Source organism: Plectropomus leopardus, chromosome 12, assembly GCF_026936395.1.
Source record: "Plectropomus leopardus strain MGB_pleo_1.0 chromosome 12, ASM2693639v1, whole genome shotgun sequence".
Classification (NCBI taxonomy): Eukaryota; Metazoa; Chordata; class Actinopteri; order Perciformes; family Serranidae; genus Plectropomus; species Plectropomus leopardus.
Genome location: NC_142187.1, coordinates 6,360,541 through 6,373,199, shown reverse-complemented (window position 1 = coordinate 6,373,199; position 12,659 = coordinate 6,360,541). Strand labels below are relative to the sequence as shown.

The 12,659-nt window shown below is 40.2% G+C and overlaps 1 protein-coding gene across 1 annotated transcript in view; it reads left to right on the top strand.

The window, feature by feature from the left end:
* pappa2 (pappalysin 2) overlaps positions 1-12,659 on the top strand; it is a 101,187-nt gene that overhangs the window by 8,824 nt on the left and 79,704 nt on the right. The window contains exons 2-4 of the mRNA XM_042497715.2: positions 594-826; positions 2,566-2,793; positions 3,490-4,088. Of these exons, the coding sequence (XP_042353649.2) occupies positions 594-826; positions 2,566-2,793; positions 3,490-4,088 (1,060 nt within the window). The remainder of the gene's footprint in view (positions 1-593; positions 827-2,565; positions 2,794-3,489; positions 4,089-12,659) is intronic.

The window sequence follows — 12,659 nt, the reverse complement described above, 5'->3', positions numbered from 1 at the left end:
CATTTTGTGGTGCTGTATAATCTAATTCACTTGGCAAAGCTATATCCCCCTAACCGCTGCTTCCCTTAACTGAATTAAATGCTTAACCATGAAACTGGCTCACCTCCTTGGGGATGTTTTGCTACAGTTGCCCGCTTTACACACTCACGCACACATGTGCATGTAAACATATACACATGCACATACAGCGTTGAGGCGGGTGAAGGGGTTCCCTGACCCCTCGCTGTCCCAGTGTTACACATCTGGGAAGCAGATGTGGATCTGTGTGTGTCTGTTGCAACAGCAGATGGAAACATCAGGGCCTTGCCTTGGCTGAGTGAAATACCTCCGTCCTCCTTCCCCTCTCTGTTCTCTCCCGCTGTCTCTGGCTCTGTCTATTCTCCACTCTCTATATATCTGTGTGTCTCAGCCTCTCTGTTGTCCCCACGACTACAATTACTCAGAAAGATTGCTTGTTTGTGTGTTTATTTAGTCATTTTCCCCAAGGGCAATGGCTATTTGAAAAGTTGCTGTCCTTTGACTCTGCAGGATGATATTTGCATGTCCCCCCAAAATAATATATTTTACTTTCCCCAATTCCCCCTTTCTCATAGGTGTATTTGACAACTGTTCCCATTCACTGAGTGAGAAAGGCTGGTCGGTAGGCATCCGCACTGTGGAACCTGCCGGCATTAAAGACGCACGGTTCTACTTCACGCTTCGCACAGACCGAGCCGTCAAGTCCACCACCATCTATAGCCACCAGCGGTACAGAGCCAACGTCTGGACTCACCTGATGGCCACTTACAACGGCCACAACATGACCCTGTATGTTGATGGAGCTAAGGTGTGTGGTTTTAATGCATGCTTGAACGTTTGGTTCACACTATGGTTGTGTGGCTTTTAACCTCTTAGTTAAGCTGACCTACTGTTATAGCGCGATTAGGTATTTTCATTGGACTACTGTCCTTGTCCCAGTATACAAGCACTGGGGGAGAATTGATTAATGACTGAGGTATGTCCAGCACTGCCATGGTAGGTGGCGATATGCCCACTTTCAGCCAGTTGCTATTACGTCAAATACCAAACAAGTTAGCAAGCAGGTTGCATGTCAAACGGTGACAACATAGATAACTTCTTCACACTGTACATTTTGTACATACTTTATGCTTTACTCGGTACCTTCATCTTGTTTTGTTTACTTCCCTTCCTCCTCTTCTTCTTCTATTTTTCCTGGCTTTCTTCTAAGAATTTATGCTATTTGACTTCTGGATCAAAGCCCAGTGCAGGGACTATGGAGCATGCGCACATAACACGTAGTCCAGGTCCGATTGAGGCGTATACATAAAATAATAAATCAACCCCCAACTGTGTTATCTAGGTGTTTTAGTTCAACTTCAGCAAACTCAACTCAGTACAATTTCAGTTGGACTAACATGTCATTTGTCATTTGTCTTTATGGAACATCATGTAAACCTAGTGACTGAAATACAATAGCAATTCCAACTCAAGGTCCCCTTACTTAACTGTCACCCACTTCACATGATCTTTAATTTTCAAGGTCAAAAATGGTCTTTCATGCTTAGCCTGAAAATGCCATGGGTCTAATCTCAACAGCTACTGAGCTTACATGTCAACAGGCTCATCTTAATGATCTAACTCCATCTGATAAACACTGTGTAATATGGCTGAAAGCTGAGGAAAAACTAGTAAGAGGGATACAAAGGAGGTCTGCACACTGTAAAAGATCACTACTATTTTTCAAGATCTTGTACATTGCCGAAAAAAAATGAAACAATTTATTTTGAGCTTACAGCAGGGCTAAACAATAATGAATGCCTGAGGCAAGTATGCCAGATTGGACTAGTGAATCTATCAACTCGATTGCCCAATCGACAAAAAAAGAATCAAACACTTGTTTTTTCTGAAGCTGAAGATGGATGCAGCGAAGGAGTGAGTCATCTCGTTTTAAAATTCAGAACTGAAGAGGTTGCTCAGATGAGACGCGAATTGTCTTCAAGAAAGTCAAGCAAATCCCGTTGCCTTCTTTGCCTAGAGTCAACATGACCTGGATAACTGAGAATCTTCACCAACGTAAATGCGCAATGTTTCCAAAGTCAATAGATAATTGTGGTAAAGAATCGTGATCTCAGTACTGACCAGAAATAATTGTGATTATGATTTTTCCCATAATCAAGCCGCCCTGTTAATAAACATCCGTGAATAATCAATCATCAAATTCACATTTAAGCAGTTGTTTTGTCTTTTGAGAGAGGGCAGGACACCTGATTAATGTGTAAGCTGTTGCGGTGTCATCCAATCAGAGCATTCAGGGAATTGAGTGAAAATCAGTCTTAGTTGACAACCAGATGGAAAGCTTCTCAAGTGTCATTGCCACAACAGCAGCTGTAAAGCCTGGCTCATTAATGCTAAGACGTTCCTTTTAAAAAGTGTTATGAAATTTGGAAATTGTCTCTGGATTACTAAACCATCAATCATTTATTATATCCATAACATAATGAAATGAAGATATATTTTTTTGTTCCCCTTCCTCTCTTCTTGGCTGTCCTCTGCGTTTCCTCTCAGGTGGGAGAGAGCAGTCTGCAGTTGGGGAATCTCTACAGTCCCTTCATGAAGACGTGCAGAACCCTTTTCCTTGGCAGTAACCAATCAGATCAGGGACGCAGCTTCAGGGGCCATATAGGGGGTGTGGTCTTGTGGGGCTACGCCCGCTCACATGAGGACCTGCTGAAGCGGCCTCTTCAAATCGACAAAAGCGAGCCGCTCCTGGCGATGTGGGCCGACTTCTCTAATGTAACTGACCATATTTAACTGTAGTTTTTCAGAATTTACTTTTAGGGGTCAACAGATAATGGGCCTGGCCAATTATCGGATCCGATATTTGGCATTTTGCTGATTATCTGTATCAGCTTTTTATTTTATGATCGCCAATAAAATTAATTAATGAAAAAGTGTGCGTATAATACTCAACTAACAGGAGGAAAGGCAGTTTGCAATACCCTCAAAGAACGTGTCAGCATGGGGGGATCTTTTACATTGTAAATCCTCAGGGAGCTATTTTTATTTATTCATTTTTTATTTAAAATTTCCCTGAACTTTATGAAAAAACTTGCTTTATATGATGTTGCAAGTTTTTGTTTTTTGATGAAACATTTGTTAAAAGCATATAAACAAAGTTTCATGATGGAGTTTGTTATACTCCAAATTCTAAATTTAGTCAGAAATATTTTAATTTTTATTGTAAATGCATATTGTTTCTGAATATTGGTTATCTACTAATCATTGCTATATGTTTCAGCCCTGAAACACCAATATCGGTCAACCCCTAATACATTTTTTAGCAGTAATCATATTATAAATTATAATAAATTATGAAGCTTATTGGCATTATTAGTTTGATCACTGCATTTTGAAATTAGTTAATATAAAATATGAAATAATAATTAATATACAATTAACTGTAATATTCATTTTGCTTCTAACTTTGAGGTGGAAGAGCTGTGGACTCCATTTAAAGTTGGCCTCCACCCGACCATCATTACCACTCCTGTCCCTGAACAAGAAGTCGTCTCCTCATTCCTGCCGCCACCCTGTGGCCTGACACCCTGTGATAACACCGACATCATCTCTGGGTACAACATAAATTGGGAGCTCCGTACCAGCAAACAAGTACGCTACCGGATAGTCAACCTCTCTGACGACGATGGTGGGAACCCCACAGTGTCAGAAACCCAGATCCAGCTCCAGCACCTGGCTCTGACTGAGGCCTTTCACCCGTACAACATCACCCTGGACCTAAGCGTGCACACTGTCAGAAACTCCAGCCTCAGACAGCGGTTTATTCTCAGCAATTGTCGAATTGGGAAGATTGGGAACCGCCAGTGCGACCCTGAGTGCGACCACCCGCGGACAGGCCACGATGGAGGGGACTGCCTCAGACTGGGGCCCTGCTACAACTGGAAGAGACAGGATGGAGTTTGTAACATGGAGTGCAACAGCATACACTATGACTACGATGATGGAGACTGCTGTGACCCAGAGGTCACCGACGTCTTCAAGACCTGCTTCGATCCCGAGTCACCTGACAGGTGAGGTCAATAGACAGAAGTCATGTCACTTACACCGCTCTGCTGTTCTGGGGTTCTCTTTATAACAGAAATGTTGGTTTCAATTTAATAATAACTTCCAAGTGCTATAACATTTAAATTTTATGTCGACCCCTGTTAAGCTACTGTGAATGAAACTTAAAGGGACAGTTCACCCCCAAGTCAAAAAAGCATATTTTTCCTCTTGAATGTACTGCTATTTATCAATCTATATAGTTTTGGTGTGAGTTGCCAAATGTTGGAGATATCGGCTGTAGAGATGTCGCCTTCTCTCCAATATAATGACACTAACTGGCACTCGTGGGGCTCAATGTGAAAAAAAAAAAGACACAATTTGATTTAACCCCCCCCTCCCAACAAACTCAACAGCAATGTCTCTTTCAAGAAATCATGACCTCGTTACTCAAGATAACCCACAGACCTTGTTGTGAGCAGTTTCATGTTGGAACTAGTGAAGTATGCCCGCCAACTGTATCACTTTGCAAAAGAAAGTGTGCATCTATTCATGGACGAGGAGCTCATGTTCATGACAGCACAAGATGTGAACATTAATGGCGTCCTTATTGGCATAGCTGTGTTAGCAAGCTCAGTGGTGCTATATGAGTCAGTAGTAGATGCATGCTTCTGCACAGTGATACAGTTGGCAGTTGTAGTTTCAAAGAAAGAAATTTGTTCCTATAAGAAACTGCTCACAACGAGGTTTTTGGATAATCTTGAGTAATCAGGTCATGATATCTGGAAATAGACATTGTTGTTGAGTTTTTCATATGTATTTTTTTGATGCTTTGAGCACCACAAGCCAAGTGCCATCTCGTTCCATTATATTGGAGAGAAGTCAAACATCTGTAAGGCTGATGTCTTCAACACTCTGCATCTCACAACAAAATAATCTAGACTGATAAACAGCACTACAGGTAAGAGGAAAAACATGTTGTATTTAATCGAATATGTGAAATTTGATAAGTCGATAGGCTATGCAGTACTGTCAAAGTATATGCAATATGTTGCTGTGAGCTTTGACTAATGAAAAAATATATATTTGCTATTGTTTGACATAAGAAAAGTTTTTTTTCAAATAATGATTAATTGATTAATTGATTGTTAATTTTACCATTAATCGATTAAGGAAAGTGCTTTACGCCCTAGACTTAGCCACTATGTGAGAATTTATGGTAATCAAAACTCTAGGCAGCAAAGATCATAATTTCCATGAACAAAAGGGACATTAGTTGGCAAAAAATGGACACAGGGTTTTACTATTAAGGGCCTTTTGAGTAAAAATTTGAAATTTATTATTTATGTATATATATATATATATATATATATATATATATATATATATATATATATATATACATATATATATATATATGTATATATATATATGCATAGTGCTCAGTCTATCAAAGTAGCCTATATCAGTTTATATTAAGACAGAAGGAAAATGTAAAAGGCTCCATGGTTGCAGAGACACAGCAGAGAGAGCACCAGAGGGATACATATTTCAGCCAGTGAGGACAACATGTTTTTCCAGAGGCAAGAAGCCCAAATGGCCACTAATAGGACTATTTCTCCCCATGAGGTGAATATCTGCCGTAGCACGCTGCATTGTGCTTCAGCGGGATGTGCAATGAGCAGCTCGACATGCTACATGTACAAATTGGTCCTCTCACTTTCCCCAGTGGTTTCAGAGAGAGCTCTGTGAAGTGGGGATGGCGGGTGAAGAGGCCAAAGTACACACTTATTTTTACTAAACAACTGGAGCGGCAGCCCGCTGCCTTCCATTTGCTCTGACAGACAGGCTCATGCAGAGTTCCAAATAGCTTGCATGAAGTCTCGCCATGAAGTCGTCGGCCCTGCTTCTTAAAGACCTCCATCCTTAATCCAAATTCTAACCTCAAGTTTTACACTGTGCCGCTGGGAAACAGAACATGGGAACTGGAGATGTTTGTTCAAATGATTTAGCGCTCGATGTCTGGAGTTACAGAGTGTGACAGCTTAACACAGGGATGTATTAATGTTTTTTAAACCAGCAGAATAACTATTTCTTTCCATTTATGCTTTGGTCAGATGGACCTCTCTTTACCAATTTACAGGATTTGTTATTGCAAGTCCTTGTGCCATCATACAAATCCCAACTTTAGGGCTAAAGCAAAAGCTGAAATTTCTACCTTCAGATCTCTTAAAGACTCAATTGGTGTCTATGAAACTGTGATTTAATGCATGAAAAAAAATCCACTCTTATAATAAATTGCACTCTGTCTTTATGTAATACTTATCTTCACAACCTATTTATGGCTTCTTTTGGAATAAAGGAGTAAAATATAATAATGTTGAACATTAAGTTGGCTTTGTGTTGCCTGTTATCAGACAGAATTGCTTAAAAACTAAACTTTGTTTCAGTCTCACATTGTGTCAACTTTAACTTCTTTCCATTGGAGAGGAGGATTTGATTTTCTGAATCTGAATCCAATGTCATTTAAAGTCAACACCACTGGTGCATAGTCATGCCAACATACATTACTAGTTTTGATGGGTATGAAGAGTAGAGTGGAGCGAAGAAAGAATAAACTACAATGTCCTACCCAGCCCTAGTTTGGGGATTGCAATTCAGCTAATGCATTATCCCTCTCCACACGGACTGTTTACCTGCTGCTTAAATGTGATTGGTCAACACTATATAGACTACAACCACAAACTGGACTGCTTGCAATAAAAACTTATCTGTTATCTACAAATTCTGCATACAAATGGAGAAATCTGTTGATTAATAAGGAATCGGTAGCAAAGACCAGTTGTTGGTTCCCCTTCCCTCTGTCCAAGATACAGTATAACAGTATAATATAAACAGTATTTGGGTGACTGCTGGATGTGATAAAACCTTTAACAAGTAGAAATACAGTGCAGCTTAGCTATCTTGTTTGGGGTATTGCAGAGTAGCGATGTCTCTGATTTAACTACATTTCAAGTTTAATTTCGGTAGTAACTTTGTCAAAATTACGTAACTTCTCCAGCAGCAACGATTAAGTACAGTCATACAACAAAATGCCACACTGCAGAGTTTATTTTATTCTCAGGATCCTTTATGGCTGAGTGATTTATGATTGATTTCTTTCAAAATCATGGGATTAACATGTGCCCCCTGTCGTGTCAGCATTGCACACATTGCATCAAATGAACCTGTGTTGAACTGAGCACTTTAAATACGCTGCACTTTCATATTAAATACATGGATGTCTGTGCTGATATATATGCTGCTCCTGTATTGTTATTTCTTGTTCTTAAGATTTTTAGATCCAATTTTTAGCAAGGTTGTTTTTAACATGAAGTTTTTAGATAGGTAGATTATACTTATATAGTCGTATTATAGTACTGATAGTTGTTTCAATATATATACTTTGTTATTTTCTGTTGTACTCCTGTGCCCTTTGATGACAGCATTTTGTCTTTTTTTAATTTATGCAGATACATAAGAAAAATGACAAATAAACTGAATCTTAAGTCTTGGATAGGCAATGAGAACATTTCAAGACATGGCCCAAAAATGTGCAAGAAATTAGGAAACAAGCAAAAAAGAATACCTGAAGATAAACAAATAAAAACATTTTAAAATGAGACAAGATAACCTAGAAAGTGTTTTTTTTTTTTTATTTACTGTAACATAACTTTAGAAATAGAATTATAAGAATTATAACTATAGTTTTCTGGACATTTTTTCCCTTTTTTCTTGATATTATCTTACAATCTTCCCACAGATAACTTTCAAGTAATTATCTTGTTACCCTTTACTTTTTTTAAACCTCTCATTGCTTTTTTTCATGTTTTCAAAAAAAATCAAACTGTTTTTTTCAAGTTCCATAGGTTCAAATGCTTGTAAAATGCATCTGAACGCAGCACAAGAAAACTGATGTCAATCCAGGTTCTAAAGGGTTAGATAGTTAAAGTCATACCTTCTTCACTTACCTTAACCAAAACACTAGTTGTCCTTGAGCAATTCTGACTCTTTCAATGGCCAACAGAAGAAGGCAAGTTAACCAAATGGACATCAGTAGGAGACTGTAGTTGCAGCCGTGCAGCTTCCAGGTGTGAACATGAAACGGGCTGTTTCTGAAAAAAGTGCCCGGTGCTGGGTTGACTCTCCCTAAAAGACACAGATTAAAATAATGCTAAGATTAAAAAAAGGTAGCTTGCATGTGTGTGGTCTCATTGCTTGGACATATGCAGGAAGTTTTTTAAGTGTGTCATAAGTACATGTAAATTTATGTTGTCCTGTCACGAGCTTGGTGGGACAGACACAGCGAGACGGACAGGAAAAAAAAAAAAGAAACTGGTTGGGAAGTTGTTATGGTCAGATGTTCCCCTCTGCTCAGCCTTAGCTGTGTACCCTGCAGAGAGGAGATGGACACTAATGAAAAAAGCTGGACAGCAGACAGCACTCTGCTCTGTTGTTTTGCACAAACAGGGATTTCTGCTCCTTTGGCTTCAATTACATAAAACGTTCTGTGATTTATTCGAGATTTAATGTGATGGTTATTGCAAAGGATATTCCAAAGAACAAATGGAAATACATCCACCACACTTACCTTTGGGTAATAACTGGAATCCGTTTGAGTTTGATATACGGCGGGGGATTGGAGAGATCAATGTAATGTGTTGATGTCGATGCAAGCGCGCTTTTATAAATCATGGCTCTGGATTTGATCTGGTTTTGTGCAGAATGTTTTTGCATGAGAGACTTCCATAAATAAGGCCTCTGCTGTTCAGATTTTGAAGCAAAACGCTAAAGTCACAGTATGTGTGTGCTTATACGCAGTGATGTAACTCCTGCAGTGAATCTTGCCAGAGTTCCTGTCTATAAGCTCCTGACCCCCCACTTAAAACAACATGGACAGCCAATACACAGGAAGCCAGAGTGTAGTAAAACTGGGCCCAGTAGACTAACAGTAGTGTAGGTCTCCTGGAGAGGTCCTGACCCCGGCTTGTTGAAAACGTTTGTGTGTGTGAGCGCACCGACATGCCTGTGTGCATGTGTGCGTCGCTGGATCCTAACTTTCTCAGGCAGAGAGACAATTAATGTGAGGATGACATTTTTCTGTTTGTGGAGCGCTGAACCATTTTTATGTTTGGGATCTGGGTTTTTGATATCCCCCTTCCCCCTTTCTTTCTGAGCTCTTGGCCAGGTATTCCGATTGTGGGACCCTATATGTGTGCAGCTGCTGCTGGCCAGCACAGGGCCAGAGGGTTTACCGAAGCCAGCTGCTGTCACGACACAAATTTGTTGTGGAGAGCCAGTTCTCGAGCAATGGCCAGGTACGCTCCAGATTCTGGCGTTGCAATAAAGAAAAAAGGGAGCACGAAGGGGAAAGATGGACAGAGCCGGAGAGACGCAAGGGTGGAGAGGGAGTTATGGGGTGGTGGGGGACATCACGTTCATTTATGCAGAGACACATGTCCAAGTTTTTTGTCTGTAAATCCTGGACAGTGAACTTGTGTGCAAAGAGCCTCAGGCAACTCCCCTGACAGAACAATCCTGTTCCAACCTTGTTTGACGCTTTCCGTGAACGTGAATCTTAAGTTTTTTATTCAGGTCAAGTTTTATTGCGGTCATGTTTTATTCACTAATAAAAACATAACTGCAGTGTTTCCCAGAACAGTCAAGGCATCTTACAATTGATCTATGGATGTTGATGCTTGCCATATGCTTTCTATGTTTGCCATATGCTTTCTATGCAAGCTTGCAAGTCCAGCGTACTTGTTAGTTGGACACTTGCTAAGCCCCACCCCTGTTGTAGTTACAATATATGTCGAGCTTTCTGTGTTTGCATGACCCATATGCAGTTTACAACGATAACGCTGCCACCATAGACTGCATCAAAGAAGTGAACTCAGCCAACGTGACGTCACTCATTGGTTTGTGGACTACCAATTTGAAGCCTTGAATTTGGCAATTTGACCGCCATCTTTGTTTTTTGGAGCCAGAAGTGAACATATTTAGACAAAAGTGTGGAGATGTGGAGGAGTGAGGGATGGATCTGACTGAGAAACCCAAGGACACAATGCATGTCCACCTATACCAGCAACTTGACTGCACCTGACAATTGGCTTCCTGGTGCAAAGTGGCAATTAACATGGTTAGGTTCCATTATTAGAAGTAAACTCTCTGGCTAAGTAATCTTAGTCTTCTTTTATACAGCCCCATGGCAGTGCTTCAGCCTGATTGACAGATTGCCATAGCAGCGACATGTCATCGGTAGTTAGCCATACCCTAAAGCATACCCTGCTTTATCATCCATTTCACTCTAAATGGGACCACAAGATACAAAATGTACATCATGCTATATTGATAAAAACTGGAATAAAGGGACCCTCAACAAAACTCTTTAGATCACGTTTACTACACTTACTTCAGCCCCATATACTCATTGCTTTAACTTACTGAGAAAGCCAAAGCTTAGTTATGTTTTTAGATATGTCTGGACAGTTGCTTTCCAGGACGCCTCTACAAATTTGAAACATCAGGTGGACTTTCATTACAGATTTGCGCAAATCTGGAGCAATATTTTGAAATGTGGATAAAACACAGTTGCAAGATGACTGTGTTTCCATTGTGTGATGTTATGTGAGCTCTCTCACAATGCTATGTGACTTCTCCTCTGGTGAAGAAGAAGCACGGCAATGGATGTTCAAAACATCAGCAGGTTAATTTCTATTGCAGCCACCGCACTAGCCATCATTATTTCCAAATGAGGGCCATGTAGGCGTGTTATTCTAGTGTTAATGGAAAGACAAGCCCCTCATTAGTGGGAACGGCCACGCATGAGGGATTTCTGTGAAATGATTGTCCACGATTTCACAGAGGAATTGCGGGTTTAAAACTTCCAGATGATCTGCTCAACTTTTTGAAGTTATGCGATGCAATAACACCTCTTGGAGCGCCTGCTGCATCATGAGGGAGCCAGTTCCTACAGACAAAAAACTGTGTATAAGAAACTGAGCATAAAAACGTTATGCTGTTTTTGCAATAAATGAGAGTTTTTTTGAAATTGACATGTTTCTATTTGGCGTATTTCACATTCATAATTTCAGTTGCGCAGTTTGAGGGTCAATGGAAACAAGCCTATTGTTGCATGCAAATGTGACTACTGGTTGTAGGTGACTGGTTCTCTGTATGTGGTAGTACACTCTACTCCTGCACTGAAGGAGTCTGCGCTCCTGCAAGGAAAGTAACTTTTAATACATTACCTGGGAGTGCTGGTATCTTTTCCTAGCACTGCATTCATCAAGCGCTCAGGAGCAACTGTTTGGATTGTAGATGCTTTGTATTTACTTTATGTCAGCACCTAACACTGCATGAACATAAGTGAAGTGCACAGTAAAGTATATAATATATTCAAATGTTTGACTGCTGTTGGTGTGATATTTTTAGAGTCTGTCTTCTGAATCTTGAGGCTTCAAAGTATCGGACTCGTCAACAATAATATTTGATGTGGACACACATGAACACTTTTACATGGTGACAGCGCTTACGCTGACTCCGCTGTTGCTTCACGCTGTGCTCGACTCGCCCACAAATGGTAATTTTGTTAATTCATAACCATGGTTTTCACTTCAATCGTGCAGAGCCATTTATTTTTTGCCAGGTCTGACTTAGACTTCCATCGAGGCATCCTCTGAGTCTCAGAAGTTGAGGAGTCAACTCTTTAGTGGTCAACTTTCTGTCACTTGTAATTGCACAGGCCCGGGTGATGGATACTGCACGCAGCCTCGGCTGAACTCGGCTTCAGTAATGCAGCGCGAGCAGGGTTTCCCTGAAGTATCTTCAATCTCAAACCTCATTTAGTTGGGCAAAGTGCCTGAGAAAACACATTCTTATTTACAGTAGGCTACAACACATGCACTAAGGGAGGACTTGCATTCAGGGGAGGATTACAAACATGCAGGACTTTTGGCTGCTGAGTAACACCTTTGGACCAATTTAGAAGCATAGTGCTTCACTTAATGGCACATTGAAAGTAGTGAATGGGAGAACAGGGGATTGCTGCTTTCTTGTTTCATCCATCTAGATTTTTCCCGTTGAAAACTGAGACTTTACTAGCTCACCTGAGTATCCTTCAGGCTATTGGAACAATGCAAGCAATACTGAGCCAAAGTTAAAGTATTCCTAACAAGCAATTACATAAATTATATTCGTGATGATATAATGAGCACTTTTTAATCTCTCAAGATTGAAACCTGGTTAAGTAATATTCATAAATGTGGAGCTTACAGCTGAGCTTGATCAAAAGCATTAACCTTTTAAGAAACCAACATCATCCAAATCCACTCGAAGTGATTGAGGTAAAGATTAAAGTATGGCTTAGTAGATTTAATAAAGTTAGCCCCACAGCTGAGCTTGATCACATAAAAACCTCCCTGCTTGAAATGTACAACATTAAACAATAATCCATGACGTTATAATAATTGAAAAACACTTAAATCCCAAGCTTTGCCTGTGTGAGATGAAAGAAAACACGACTTCACAAACAACATTATGTATGATTCATACATTTAAGT